A 16,189-nucleotide genomic window follows, 5' to 3' on the forward strand; every position below is an offset into this window, starting at 1 on the left:
CTAGCAATTTTAGTTAGAAGTTCATGAACAGCTTAGTTTAAAAGCTGTTAAAAGTCCACCCTGCTGTCTGCAGCACATTAAATTGTAGTAACAAAATAAAATCAGCAGGTAGTTTTGTGTCAAACTGGGGCAGGTAAGCTAAGAAAATAGAATTAATTACTAAAGCATAACTCCTCCTCGTGTTGAGTTAACTTGTCAAATAGTATTCATCATGTACAGTGGCAGTCTACTTCAAATATGGACTCCGGTAGAAAATTCAAACAGGAATGGATGTATTCCTGATTCAACAAGGAATGAATGGGTACAGGCTAGACACCAAAACAGAAATGAGATGAAAGCGTTTGACATGGACAGCAAGTAAAAAAGGACGAATGACCCCGTGCTCCTTGACACCACTGTATCTGGTGTAAAGGCCAACTCTGAGCAGATCAAGATGTTTGGCATCCTTGTAATAATCAACATGGCTTATTTTGTAACTTACTAGGAATGAATCAGTGTGGCTCAGACTTGTTTTGTGAAGGACCATTTTCCAAAATGGAGAGAAATGCCAAAATCCAGGAAATGCGTAGTTAAGCAAGATCAACACTTGCTTACAATAATTATTTTGAATTGGCACATACATTAAACAGACAGTAGAATCTTGCAAAGTGTCAAATTGTTTTATGTACATCATTTCAAATGCATAAAAATATACAAAAATTGCTTTATATTTGGGTAAGACAAATCTTCATTTAAATTGTTTTATAAGTATATGGGAGGTAGAGCCCAGACTTTTCATTATACAAGTTTGATAAATTCATTACAACTTTTAGATATTCTAAAATTAACACAATCAGACAAGGATAATTCTCTAAATTTAAACAGGGCAGCCCTCAAATGATCACTCCATTTATCAAAAGGTGCATTTCATTTTTTGTGTTTGTTTTTGCGACAGGGAGAGAAAAAAAGAGCATTTGAGTCACCTTGTAAGCAATGAATGAAACCTCCAAACAGTTCATCTCACATTTTATGGATTCCACTGTGCAAAATGAGGCTAGCAGTAGTTTGTAAAGTACATACATTTCATAAATGCAAGAAACCTGATCTTAGTCCAGAATAATATAACCCCATCCCTGTAGGATTCCATGCAAGAAATGGTGGGACGAAAGCCATTGCAACCTTTAAGCAAAACTCAGCTCTGGGCTTTCAGTTCAATAAATGATGCTCAGATTTTGTTATTTTAAAATTCCATGGTCTTGCAGCTGAAATATACACATACACTAACAGGTCTATGTTTTCCTAAAAGAATGCATATTTAAGGCATTAATCAAGGCCGTTTGTGTTAAAGCTTGGTGAGGCTGATAAGACATGTGGCATTTTTTAAAAAGGGAAGGCAAGTCTAGGCAGAAGTAATTTTTAAAAACGAGCAAGGAGCGTGTAAAGAGAGTACTTTTTTTGCACAAAGAAAAAATACGTTGACCAGAATATGCTGACATTTTTGTAAATATGTCAATCTCATTGCTCACATGGAGGGTCTCAAGTTGGGCATCTCTCCCTACTCAGCTGCTCCAGTGACTTCCTCAATGGGGAACACCCCTATGCTGATAGATAGGAAACAGCAAAGCCACAACTTCAGACTGGCCTGAGAATCATACTGTATACACAGGGCCCCAGGATACCATGCAGTTAGATTAATACTCTGCATCCCTAGGGAGTCCCCTAGCTCTCAAATGCAGCTGACACAGGTCTGAGGTCTCAGCCCCGCATCATTTTCTACAGAGCAGCTCCTGGGCCCAAGGGAACACACTCAGTTGGCAAAACTACCACAGTGGCCTAGAAGGCACAGCTACACAATTAGAGGGTCTTCAATGAAATAAAATGAATATTTTTTAAAAGTCAAAGAAAATTCTGCTGACTATATATATTATTATTTTGTATGAAATGTACTCCTCCAGACTTCTATGATACTCAAAGCATTAGTGAAGTGGAATGCCAGCACTGCAGCCTTGTCTAAAAACCTGAGTAGTTGCCAAATTAAGACATTTCCCCAGGAATGTGGAAAAATAACTCCAGGATTCAGAGTGACAATCCTTCAGCTTTAATACAGCCCATTCATTTTCTCCACAGGTGCTGAGATCGCCCCATCACCCAGTAGCCTTCTCTCATCGCAAGAGAAGGGGGACAGAACTGAACACCAGCTCTGGCAACATCTCACAGCAGGGCAGGTCTTGAATGGAGGCCCAGCAACACACAAAGAAGCAGGGCTGCTGAGGGCCACTGGTGAAGGTGGATTGATCTGCAGCCAGTTTATAGACCAAATTACGAATACTATTGCTGTCTATCCAACCTGCAAATTAGACACTGATAACATGATCAAGGACATTTCGTCAGTGTATATCAACTTAAATCAAGAGAAATTGAAAATAAAGCTTTCTGATATCCTAGGAGGTGCTTGAAGGACTATATTTAAGTTGAGAAAAGTTGGAATTTCTTTCTGCAATTAGATAACACACAAGCAATAAAGCCAAGTGACACACATTCCTACTGGGTCATTTGAAATGCAGCCTAATTTATGTCTACAATATTGCAGTGTCCGACAATTTTCCAACATCAAGGATGTAGTTGTGAGAATAGCTGCTATGTGAATCTAAATATTAATGCGCAAGCATAATTTAAAACAGATGCCTCGTATAGGCTCAGTGATTGTCCACATCCAATTCCATACAGCAGAGAATGAGCACAAATTCAAGCGGAATTCATACCAGTCGTCTCTTTTTGGAGCAATTTTCCATCGAATCATCACCTTCTGTAGCAAAGTCAACACCAACTGGTGAAATGAGGTTCAATAATGCATCATCTGTTGCACGACCAAACAATGCCAAAAGTAGTGCTACTCCATAGCCTGTAGCACGTGCTCCCTGATGGAAAAAGTGTAGCCATTAGTTTCTCTGCTCATACACACTTTGTCCTATGTATAGAAAATGTAAAAAACTAGATCAACTACAATGGAACATTTCACATACACTCACTGGAGGATCCTCTTTGGAAAGCTTCCAAAAAAGGTACATTCTAGAAAGAATCCATTGCATAGAGAGGCACAATTTCTCATTAATCCCTCTTAAGCGAAAATAAATAAAAACCTTTACAAAAATCTACTTTGTGGAACAATATCATTAATCAAACCTCTTGTTAAAAAAAAACTATAATAAAAGCTACAAGTGGTTCAATGTTGTGAAACTGCAGTATAACCCAAGTTATTCAGACATCCTGAGACTGAAATAGTATTGCAGCTTTGAAATGACCACAACACTGAATTATCAGTATATATAGCACAGACAACTGAAAAACAATTCTCTTCCAAAATCACTTCACCTTGCTGCCGCTTTCCTTGCCTTCAAAAGTGTACGACAATTCAATACCGACTGGTCACCATCCACCCTGCAGCCGACTGCTCCATTCTGCTTCCAGATTAGACCATCCTGAACGCTTTCAAAACCCAAGTGCTCCCCAGGTCCACCTTGAGTGTCACAGGCCTACCTGTCGTGAGAGCTCTCTGGCCCACTTTGCTGACCTAGGCCACCCATGCTTTCCCAGACCCAGGCATCATTTATCACCCTCTCTCCTCCCAAGAGCGAAACATAAAAGATGGAAGCAAAACAGAGAAATGGATGCAGAAAGAGTCAGAGAATAGAAGACAAGCATTGGGGCAGTTGCAGGAAGAAATAAATCTGACTGAACACCACCATGGAAGAAATAGTTGTATAAACATCTGCAGCTATAAACCAATCAAATTAAATGAACAAAATAGAATGGTCAGTCATTTGTTGCATTTGAAAACATAGATAAACAAATTGGTTTACCATGCTAATAATATGCATTGAGGTAAAGAAATCCAGATTTAACATAATGCAGCCATAATTCATAAAATACATCTACTGTATAGAGATAAACTATTACAGAAAAGGTTACTTACAGTGTGAACTGGGGAAGCCATGTCAATATGCACCCACACTCCTGGCCAATCAAAGCCAATATGAGCTTCAATAAACAAGCCTGCACATGAACTCATGGCATTGGCTCGATCCTACAACGAAACAACTTTATTAAATTGGGGTTAGCCCATTCAGCTGGTTTACTTCAACAATGATACACAGTTTACTTGTAAACAAGAATTTTCTTGGAACCTGAACTCTTAAATCCCAAGGACCTGATGATCTACATCCCAGGGTTTTGAAAGAGGTGGCTATAGAGATAGTGGATGCATTGGTTGTCATCTTCCAAAATTCTATAGATTCTGGAATGGTTCCTGCAGATTGGAGGGTGGCAAATGTAACCCCACTATTTAAGAAAGGAGGGATAGAGAAAACAGGGAACTGCAGACCTGTTAGCCTTACATCAGTAATAGGGAAAATGCTAGAATCTATTTTAAAGGACACTTTGAAAATAATAATAGGATTTGGCAGAGTCAACATGGATTTATGAAAGGGAAATTATGTTTGACAAACCTATTGGAGTTCTTTGAGGATGTAACTAGTAGAATAGATAAGGTGGAAACCAGTGGATGTGGTGTATTTGGATTTTCAGAAGGCTTTCAATAAGGTCCCCAGGTTGGTGAACAAAGTTAGAGCACATGGAATTGGTGATAATATACTGGCATGGATTGAGAATTAGTTAACAGACAGAAAACAGAGAGTAGGAATAAAAGGGTCTTTTTCAGGTTGGCAGACTGTGACTAGTGGGGTACCGCAGGGATCGGTGCTTGGACCCCAGCTATTCACAATATATATCAATGATTTGGATGAGGGGACCAAATGTAATATTTCTAAGTTCACTGACGACACAAAACTAGGTGGGAATATGAATTGTGAGGAGGATGCAAAGAGGCTTCAAGGGGATATAGACAGGCTAAGTGAGTGGGCAAGAACATGGCAGATTGAATATAATGTGGAAAAATGTGAAATTATCCACTTTGGTAGGAAAAACAGAAATGCAGGATATTTTTTAAATGGTGAGCAATTGGGAAATGTTGATGTTCAAAGGGACCTGGGTGTCCTTGTACATGAGTCACTGAAAGCTAACATGCAGGTGCAGCAAGCAATTAGGAAGGCAAATGGTATGTTGACCTTTATTACAAGAGGATTTGAGTACAGGAGTAAAGATGTCTTACTGTAATTATATAGGGCCTTGGTGAGACTGCACCTGGAGTATTGTGTACAATTTTGGTCTCCTTACCCAAGAAAGGATATATTTGCCATAGAGGGAGTGCAACGAAGGTTCAACAGACTGATTCCTGGGATGGCGGGATTGTCGTATGAGGAGAGATTGAGTAGACTAGGTCTGTATTCTCTAGAATTTAGAAGAATTGAAACATACAAAATTCTTACAGGGCTCGACAGGGTAGATGCAAGGAGGATGTTTCCCCTGGCTGGGGAGTCTAGAACCAGGGGTCACAGTCTCAGAATAAGGGGTAGGCTATTTGGGAATGAGATGAGGAGAAATTTCTTCACTCAGAGGGTGGTGAATTTTTGGAATTCTCAACTCCATAGGGCTGTGGAGGCTCAGTCATTGAGTACATTCAAAACAGAGGTCGATAGATTTCTAGATATTAAAGGCATCAAGGGATATGGGGATGGTGCAGGAAAATGGCGTTGAGGTAGAAGGTCAGCCATGATCTTGTTGAATGGCAGAGCTGGCTCGAGGGGCCGGATGGCCTACTCCTGCTCCTATTTCTTATGTTCACATATTTAACATTTGTGAATAAAAACACATATTAAAATATAAACTAGATTAAAGATAGAATGCCGCAATGGTCCTCACAATTTTTTCGTTCATTTTTAATCATTTTTCAATTGAAATCTCAATCTACCACATCCAGTCTTGAGATAGCTTTAAATCCAAACTCAGTATATCAAAATATATATACACTTGCTCAATCATTTCCTTGAAGACTTGCTCAATCATTTCCTTGAAGATTCTAGGGTTCATCCCATCCCAGATAACACTACAGTAGTTTTGTGATTATGGTAATTATGATAATTTACTATCAGGAAAATGAGTATCAAAGCTTCCGGATTGTCATAAAAATGTAACCGGTTCGCTAATATCTTTGTGGGACTGGAGTCTGACCCGGCCTGGTGACTCACAATATGTAATTGACTCTTAATTCCCTTTGAAATGGCTCATCAAACCACTCAACTGTAGGACAATCACTACAAAATAGGATCAAAAGAGAAATACTGGACAAATTCATTGGCAACAACCCAGGCATCGATCAGGACAAAACTTGGGCATTCCCAGGCCTGTTGACCCTGCAAAGTCCTCCTGACAAATATCTGAGGACTGGTGCCCAAGTTGGGGGAACCTGACAGTCATACTCATAGAATCATATCAGCCAACAGTCCATCCTCCTCCATTACCAGTCCTGGATATGTCCTGTCCTATTGGCAGGATAGACCCACCACAGGAGGGGGGCACAGTAGTATCCAGTTGGATGAGCGTAGTCCCAAGAGTGCTCACCATTAACTCTAGCCCTCATGAGGTCTTATTGCTTTAAATTAAATAAGGCCAAAGAAACATGCTGATAGTGCTGCCACTTTAGTGTTAGGTAGGCAATTACTGGAGTAGGACTACTGCTTTACTATCCAACTGACTGTTCACCATCAAGACCTGGATAAGTCAAAACTTCCTACATTTTAACATAGATAAAATTGAAGCCATCCTATCTCAGCTCTCATCAGCACACTCTGGTGCCAACTCTATAAAGAGTAGCATCATCTGGAATTATCTTGTGATCGAGTTGCTTTAGCCACAATCAGCTGCTAAGCCAACCACAAGTTTGAGACTATACAAATAAATCTTTACTGCTCTGGAGATTATGTGGTGCAATGAGACAGTACTCAGTCAATTACAGAACCTGGCTGCAAATTCAATCTGGACTGATGGGAAGAAATTCTCTTCTGTCAGTTGGTTGCAAAAGTTCTAATCGAATAGAGTCAGGGCAGTTTCAGTCCAGCGTCTAGCAGACCTGGACCTCCAGCATAAAGCTGGCAATCTCAGTCAGAAATGCCAAAAGGATGGAGGGCAAGGGAAGTGGAAATGTCATAATGGTGTAGCATGGGATGCTGGTCAGATGTTAGTGCTAAAGAACATTGTTGGACAGATTATAGAGGCATTTCCTCTGCATATAGTTCATTGAGAGTTTGAAGCAAACACTGGGTCCTCAGAATGGAATTCGTTCAAATTCCCAGTTCTGACATTCCTCACCTCGTCAAAAAAAGTTGTTTTTAAATCTTCACTGGTGAAAAACATTAGTAAATAGCTGTATTCCAAGTTAGGTTTATTGGGTAATAGTAAAGGTTCATGAAAGGTGAGAATGACTGGATCGATCATTTAGTTTTTCTGTTACACTTTATATTACTAGATTCTACTTGGCAAATGAGTGAAGATTCATCTGCACAGCATAGCCATATCTCAAAGAGAAGTCACACAAACCTAAAGGAATGACCAAGACATAAATCGTCCCAACCAGAGTTGGGCACTTGATTAACTTTGTTAGCCCATTATTAACTTACAGCCACAAAATTTTTCATGTCTGCCACAGCAGAAGTAAATTCGCTGAAATGAAGTTCAGGACAGTAGACCATTGGCTGCACGAGATCTCCACTGTTCTGCCCGGCTTTTACACAGGCCCGTTCCCACTCTTCATTGTTGGTAAGCAATCCAGCATGATACTTTCCAGTAGCAATACCCTAGATTAAAAAAGAAAAATCATCCAAGATTCTTTCATTCAACTACAACGTATTATGTGACAGTCAATTCAGTAATCTGATGCTATGATTAAATTAGGTAATTACCTATGGCCATACAGGAGCCAAGATCTGAAAGTAGGACAAGTCGGATTGCTGATAAGCAATTATTTGTACACCAGCTATATACATCACTTGTATCCAAAAAGGAAAACACAATGCACAGGGAGTCACTATATCATGACAGAGGACTGGTAGGAGAGTTCCTACTCAGAATCCTCTAAATGCTAAGTGAAGGCTGCTGGAAGTGCTGAAAATTATTACTCTTGGGTTGATCTTGCACATCTCCAGTGGCCAACCACATAGCACTACTCGGAACAGGATGTCAGTCTGCTTTCTTGGTCACCAACAGTGTGCAGCATAAGATGATTACACATTGACGAGGGGGATACTAACAAAAAAAAATTATGTTCTGATTGACTCCCATGAAGAACCAACCAAGCTTGCTGAGGAGAACATGCATTTTTAGTCAAGCCTCATGACCTTTGGAAGCAGGTTGGATTTGCACAATAAGCAACTCTTGTGCTTGCCCATTTTTTTTCCCTGACGTGCAGTGTAGCAATTTGACAAGTTCTAAGTAAGTCTGCTGTTCATAGGCTATAAACCAAAATTTCATTATCCACAAAGTGAAAGCCATCGGTTGCTGGCGTATATTAGGGCTTAGTGCCTTAATAGTTACACAAACTGCATACACGTGGACAAGAATTGTAGTGGTTTGACAACAGTTGGTTAAGAAACCTTTTGGTTAAGAATTTGAAACACATGGCATTTGAGTAGTTGTTGTTTACGGCTAATCTTTTTCGAAAAGAATACACAAATCAACTAGTAGTGAAAAGAACTTATATTTAACAGCTGCTTATTTACCTTCAACTGTTTATAATTAGTACCACAGACAATGAAAACTACTGCTTCCAGTTATAGCACCAATTTATGCACACCAACATTAGCTGACCAGAGACTTTAAAAAAAAATTTGTTCATGGGATGTGGGCGTCGCTGCTGAGGCCGGCATTTATTGCCCATCCCTAATTGCCCTTGAGAAGGTGGTGGTGAGCCGCCTTCTTGAACCGCTGCAGTCCCTGTGGTGAAGGTTCTCCCACAGTGCTGTTAGGAAGGGAGTTCCAGGATTTTGACCCAGCGACGATGAAGGAACGGCGATATATTTCCAAGTCAGGATGGTGTGAGACTTGGAGGGGAACATGCAGGTGGTGTTGTTCCCATGTACCTGCTGCTCTTGTCCTTCTAGGTGGTAGAGGTCGCGGGTTTGGGAGGTGCTGTCGAAGAAGCCTTGGCGAGTTGTTGCAGTGCATCTTGTGGATGGTACACACTGCAGCCACTGTGCGCCGGTGGTGAAGGGAGTGAATGTTTAGGGTGGTGGATGAGGTGCCAATCAAACGGGCTGCTTTGTCCTGGATGGTGTTGAGCTTCTTGAGTGTTGTTGGAGCTGCACTCATCCAGGCAAGTGGAGAGTATGCCATCACACTCCTGACTTGTGCCCTGTAGATGGTGGAAAGGATTTGGGGAGTCAGGAGGTGAGTGACTCGCCGCAGAATACCCAGCCTCTGACCTGCTCTTGTAGCCACAGTATTTATATCGCTGGTCCAGTTAAGTTTCTGGTCAATGGTGACCCCCAGGATGTTGATGGTGGGGGATTCGCCGATGGTAATGCCGTTGAATGTCAAGGGGAGGTGGTTAGACTCTCTCTTGTTGGAGATGGTCATTGCTTGGCACTTGTCTGGCACGAATGTTACTTGCCACTTATCAGCCCAAGCCTGGATGTTGTCCAGGTCTTGCTGCATGCGGGCTCGGACTGCTTCATTATTTGAGGGGTTGCGAATATTAAATTAAGAGGAGGATCAGAATATAGGATGGGTTGTCTATATTAATTGAAATGTTTACTTACCTGAGCTCCAGTTAAAGTAGCTATGTCCAAGATGATATCTGCTTTGAGGTCTTTACAAGCATATGCCACCCCATCAGCCAAAACCAGACGACCCTCTGCATCTGTGTTATTGACCTCAACAGTTCTATTGAGTAAATAAACTTTTGTGAGTAAAGGTAACAATATTACTCATGTATCAACTTAAAGCCTCCTTCATTTTGTTTATATAAGCCTCTTGGTGATGGAATTTATCTGCAAATGTTTGTAAACTTAGGATGTGGAAAGTACTCATGGGCTATAAAAAAGTACTGTGCCAAATTCCAAATAGCTGAGACAATAAACCAGTCTGAGTGTGCAACCAAAATGTTAATAATCAGCATTACAGTTAACTTCACAACCTCTTCTAAATGCTACTGAGAGAACAAAATCCCATGGTTATTTACCCACTAGTTAAAGTTATGAGGTCCTATTTGTTAAATTACCATATTCTGATTAGACATTCAAGTGAACCAGTAGACATTGCAACTCCCAAAATATTGCTAAGGAAACAAAATTGGGGGACCATGCCTTTAGGCGTGCCCATCCATGAACTCACTTTCCAGAGTACAGTCGGTGAATGTCATCTGGTCTTGTTGCATTGGCTCCAACTGCGTTTTCAGCCAGGCAGAATAATGCATGCAAGTTCTCTTTAAAACCCTGATGAAAAAAAAAATGAAATTGTTGAAGCAGTGCCCTTTAAGACAACAGAAGGTTATTAACAACAACATTTTAAAGCAGAATTCATCTACATGTGAAGTCATTATGTAGTTTAGCAATTAGCTAAATTTGGGAAATAAAATACACCATAAATGGTAAAATTTTAAATGGAGTTGAGGAGCCGAGGGACCTTGGTGTAGACATAATGGAAGGTCATTAAATGCACCAGCACAAATACAGCCATGAAAAAGGCAAAGGGAATCTTGGTTATCTATCTAGTGGTAAAGAATACAAAGGCAAGGAGGTAAATGTTGAGCGTCTACAAGATCTTAGTTTAGACGGAATTGGGTACATCCCATTATAAGAAGGATATAAAAACAATGCAAAAAGTGCAGTGTAGATTCACTAGGATGTTACCAAGGGTGAAGAGTTATAAGTACGAACAGAGACTTGGAAAGTTGAGTCTAATTCTGGGCACCGCACTTTAGGAAGGATGTGAAGGCCTTAGAGAGGGTGCAGAAAAGATTTACTAGAATGGTTCCAGGGATGAGGGACGTCAGTTATGTGGATAGACTGGAGAAGCTGGGGTTGTTCTCCTTAGAGCAGAGAAGGTTGAGAGGAGATTTGATAGAAGTGTTCAAAATCATGACGGGTTTAGATAAAGTTAATAAAGAGAAATTGTTCCCATTGGCGGAAGGGTCGCGAACCAGAGGACACAGATTTAAGGTGATTGGCAAAAGAATCAAAGGTGACGTTACGAGAAACTTTTTTTTTTAAACACGAGTAGTTATGATCTGGAATGCGCTACCTGAAAGGATGGTCACTGCAAATTCAATCAAGGCTTTCAAAAATGAATTGGATAAATATTTGAAGAGAAAAAATTTGCAGGGCTATGGGGCTGTCTGGATTGCTCTTACAAAGAGCCGGCACAGGTTCAATGGGCCGAATGGCCTCCTTCTGTGCTGTAACGATTCCATGCAGCGTTAGGTCTTTTCCCTTAGAGCCGAGAAGGTTAAATGATGGCCTGATAGGCGTCTTCAAGATTGTGAAGGGATATGACAAAGGCAAATAGTGATAGATTGTTTGCACAGGTAAGTGAAGTGTTGATAAATTTAAGATAACCATAAAAAGAATTAAATGGGAGGTTAGCAGAGAAAAAAAATATTTACAGGTACAAGGTACAATTCTCTGCCTCAAAGTGATGGTGCGGCAGAATCCCTAAATTCTTTACAAATGGAATTAGTTGCTTGAAAAAGAACAATATTGAAATATTTCTCCTCAACGAGACCTAAAATGTATTCTCTGTATCTTTGAATGCATCTTTATGGCAGCAGAAGGATTTGCATTAAAAAGTGAAAAACCTCTACAAATGGATTTTCTTAAACATGCTGTGCCTAATGTGCATAAATGATAGTTTGACGGCTTTAAAGTTTAATTTTCATGCATAAAAAGGAATATGGCGCAAGTTTGACGCTTTTTACAACCTGTTTACGCTGTTCACTTGTTTTATGCCAGTTTTTATATTTTGGCATATACTAATGAGATTCTCAAGAAATTTCCGCAAACATTTCAGGAAATTCCAGGCGAAAATTTAAATATTACATAAAGCTACAGAGGCTCATTACTCAAATGGAATAAGGAGCTGTGCTATAGCAGGTTAGCACACAAGAACAGCAACAACTGACGGAAATCAATGAGCTAGTTAGGCAGCTGCTTTGCTATACAAAACTCTGGTTAGACCGCACCTGGAGTACTGGGAGCAGTTCTGGGCACCGCACCTTTGGAAGAACATATTGGCCTTGGAGGGAGTGCAGCGTAGGTTTACTAGAATGATACCCGGACTTCAAGCGTCAAGTTACGAGGAGAGATTACACAAATTGGGGTTGTATTCTCTGGAGTTTTGAAGGTTATGGGGTGATCTGATCGAAGTTTATAAGATATTAAGGGGAACAGATAGGGTGGATAGAGAGAAACTATTTCCACTGGCTGGGGATTTTAGGAGTAGGGGGCACAGTCTAAAAATTAGAGCCAGACCTTTCAGGAGCGAGATTAGAAAACATTTCTACACGCAAAGGGTTGTAAAAGTTTGGAACTCTCTTCCGCAAACGGCAATTGATACTAGCTCAATTGCTAAATTTAAATCTGAGATAGATAGCTTTTTGGCAACCAAAGGTATTAAGGGATATGGGCCAAAGGCAGGTATATGGAGTTAGATCACAGATCAGCCATGATCTTATCAAATGGCGGAGCAGGCACGAGGGGCTGAATGGCCTACTCCTGTTCCTATGTTCCTATGGTCTGTCCGTGGATGTATGTGTTAAGTATTTAATATTGTAGAAGGAACTGTAGCAAAAATGGATGCATTTTTGTCTATAATTTGGACGAAGATATTGGGGGAAAACAATCCACAAGTTAGCTGATGACACAGCAGTTAGGACCTTAAGGCAAAATAAAGAGTCTGCAGACAGATCAAGACTCATTACATTGAAAGACATCTGCCACAGCAGACAGGTGCAGTACGATGCATTTGGACCAGGGTAATTATAGGTATGTATACACTATTCAAGGTTGCATGCTCAAGGCTGCAAAGCGGAAGGACCTAGGGTTGTAGTTCATGAAACACTGAAGAGCCACGACCAGTGTTGTGAGGTTGTTGCAAAAGTGAATAGGATGTATAGCTAGGACAATTAAATATAAAACTAAGAAGTACAATTCTTAATTTGTACAAGGCCTTGTTTTGGCTGCATCTACAATACTCTAACTAGTTCTGATCCCCTCACATGGCAGAGGATAGAGGCCCTCTCGATTGATACCTAGTTTAAGGGTCAATAGTTATCAGGACAGGCTCGAGAATTAAGGATTTTCATTCGGAAATAGTGCAGACTTTGTGGGGGTATGATTAAAGTCTTTAAAATAATGAAGGGATTTTGTCCAATGTTCTTTTTCTAAATTGGTCTAAGAATTATTCCTCTTTATTTCACAGAGACATCAACCTATGGAATAGGTTGCCATATGGGCACCGCACTTTAGGAAAGATTTGAAGGCCTTAGAGAAGGTGCAGAAGAGATTTACTAGAAATGATTCCGGGGATGAGGGACTTTAGTTACGTGGATAGTCCTGGAGAAGCTGGGGTTGTTTTCCTTGGAACAGAGAAGGTTGAGAGGAGATTTGATAGAGGTATTCAAAATCATGAAGGGTCTAGACAGAGTAGATAGAGAGAAACTGTTCCCATTGGCAGAAGGGTCAAGAACCAGAGGACATAGATTTAAGGTGATTAGCAAAAGAACCAAAGGAGACATGAAGAAAAAATTCTTTACACAGTGAGTGGATAGGATCTGGAATGTACTGCCCGAGGGGGTGGTGGAGGCAGATTCAATAATGGCCTTCAAAAGGGAACTGGATAAGTACTTGAAAGGAAAAAAATTCGCAGGGCTACAGGGAAAGGGCGGGGGAGTGGGACTAGCTGGATTGGTCTTGCATAGAGCCGGCACAGACTCCATGGGTCAAATGACCTCCTTCCGTGCTGTAACCTTTCTATGATTCTATATGCACGGTGAATGTGGATTTGCTGCAGGCCTTCTAAAGGGAGCTGAATGGGTGCCTGCGAATTGAAAAAAAAACGAGTTATAGAAGGCAGCTGGGTTAACTGGGACTGGTGAGATCGGTCTCCTGGAGCTTGCTTGATTGTTTTCGGGGTCAAAGAGGTATTTTCCAGAGTTTATTCCGAAATTGGCCTACATTTTTTTTTAAGAAGATTGCATGACTGGGGGAGGGGAGTGGGTTGAAGGCGTGTGTAGGTTGCACCATGATCAGAACTACTGCAATATGCTGTCTTCTGACACTTGCTGTCCTAAGCCACTTATAGATGGTGGCCTGTGCTCAAGAAGTTGTCTCCAGCAAGAGTCAGCATCAGGAAAGAAGGACAAAGAAAGAAAGACAGTCGAAAAAAATCTCTGAAACCAGTATCTCAAAGCAGAAATTCATTCAATGCAATTTCTGGGATCCCTTACTTGCAGAAACAGTAAGGTATACACTCACCTGTTTCACAGCTGCTCTGAAGGCTCCAAGGACAGCAGCAGCACCCCCACAATCCCTCTTCATCCCTGGCATGTATGTCTACAAAATGAGACCAATTCAACTCTCAAGCTTATATGTAGTCAAAACCCAATAATTAGTTACAAAGATGTAAAATAAGTCACAAATGTTAATGCTGTTGTTTTATTGCCACCTGGCCACAGTAGGGGACAGATTTATTTTACCTGTTCTGGCTATCAAGGTTTTCACTGTACTAATATTTACCCACACAGGTGCAGGTAGAGTTCTGGACTATTGCCTTAAGAGAGGTCACACATTAAGGCCATCAACACTAATGTAGCCTTAATATGCAGGTTCAAATTGAGGAACCATTTCACAGTGCCTTGTTAGTGTCAGTGGTTGGAGCATTGTTAGTTTGTCAACATATTAAACTGGTAAACTATGGCATTTGACTATGTCCAAATATGGGTGGCAAATGTAAGCCCACTATTTAAAAAAGGAGGGAGAGAAAAAAAAACAGGGAATTACAGACCAGTTAGCCTAACATCAGTAGTGGGGAAAATGCTAGAGTCTATTATAAAAGATGTGATAGCAGAACACTTGGAGGGCATTAATGGGATTGGACAAAGTCAGCATGGCTTTATGAAAGGGAAATCATGCTTAACAAATCTACTGGAGTTTTTTGAGGATGTAACTAATAGGATTGGGGAGAACCAGTGGATGTGGTGTATTTGGATTTTCAGAAGGCTTTTGATAAGGTCCCACACAAGAGGTTAGTATGCAAAATGAAAGCACATGGCATTGGGGGGAACATACTGGCATGGATTGAGAATTGGTTGACAGACAGGAAACAGAGAGTAGGAATAAACGGGTCTTTTTCCAGGTGGCAGGCAGTGACTAGTGGGGTACCACAGGGATCGGTGCTTGGGCCCCAGCTATTCACAATATATACCAATGATTTGGATGAGGGAACTAAATATAACATTTCCAAGTTTGCAGACAACACAAAGCTGGGGTGGAATGTGAGCTGTGAGGAGGATGCAAAGAGGCTCCAATGTGATTTAGACAAGTTGGGTGAGTGGACAAGAACATGGCAGATGCAGTATAACGTGGATAAATGTGAGGTTATCCACTTTGGTTGTAAAAACAGAAAGGCAGATTATTATCTGAATGGTGATAGGGAAAAGGGGAGGTGCAACGAGACCTGGGTGTCCTTGTTCACCAGTCGCTGAAAGTGAGCATTCAGGTGCAGCAAGCAGTTAGGAAGGCGAATGGTATGTTGGCCTTCATTGCAAGAGGATTTGAGTACAGGAACAGGGATGTCTTACTGCAGTTATACAGGGCCTTGGTGAGACCACATCTGGAGTATTGTGTGCAGTTTTGGTCTCCTTATCTGAGGAAAGATGTCCTTGCCATGGAGGGAGTGCAACGAAGGTTTACCAGACTGATTCCTGGGATGGCAGGACTGACGTATGAGGAGAGATTGGGTCGACTCGGCCTGTATTCACTAGAGTTTAGAAGAATGAGAGGAGATCTCATCGAAACATATAAAATTCTAACAGGGCTAGACAGACTAGATGCAGGGAGGATGTTCCCGATGGTTGGGGAGTACAGAACCTGGGGTCACAGTCTCAGGATACGGGGTACGCCATTTACAACATGAGGAGAAATTTCTTCACTCAGAGGGTGGTGAATTTGTGGAATTCTCTACCACAGAAGACAGTGGAGGCCAAGTCATTAGATGTATTCAAGAAAGAGATAGATATATTTCTTAATGCTAAAGGGATCAAGGG

At 40.9% G+C, this 16,189-nt stretch overlaps 1 protein-coding gene across 1 annotated transcript in view; it reads right to left on the minus strand.

The window, feature by feature from the left end:
* Window positions 1-638: 638 nt before the first annotated feature.
* LOC137310547 (probable aminopeptidase NPEPL1) overlaps window positions 639-16,189 on the minus strand; it is a 29,600-nt gene continuing 14,049 nt past the window's right edge. The window contains exons 7-12 of the mRNA XM_067978319.1: window positions 14,400-14,477; window positions 10,261-10,361; window positions 9,687-9,810; window positions 7,551-7,727; window positions 3,953-4,063; window positions 639-2,897 (exon numbers count right to left, since the gene is read on the minus strand). Coding sequence (XP_067834420.1) covers window positions 2,736-2,897; window positions 3,953-4,063; window positions 7,551-7,727; window positions 9,687-9,810; window positions 10,261-10,361; window positions 14,400-14,477 — 753 coding nt within the window. The 3' untranslated portion in view covers window positions 639-2,735. The remainder of the gene's footprint in view (window positions 2,898-3,952; window positions 4,064-7,550; window positions 7,728-9,686; window positions 9,811-10,260; window positions 10,362-14,399; window positions 14,478-16,189) is intronic.

Source organism: Heptranchias perlo, chromosome 3 (assembly GCF_035084215.1).
Source record: "Heptranchias perlo isolate sHepPer1 chromosome 3, sHepPer1.hap1, whole genome shotgun sequence".
In the NCBI taxonomy this organism is placed as follows: domain Eukaryota; kingdom Metazoa; phylum Chordata; class Chondrichthyes; order Hexanchiformes; family Hexanchidae; genus Heptranchias; species Heptranchias perlo.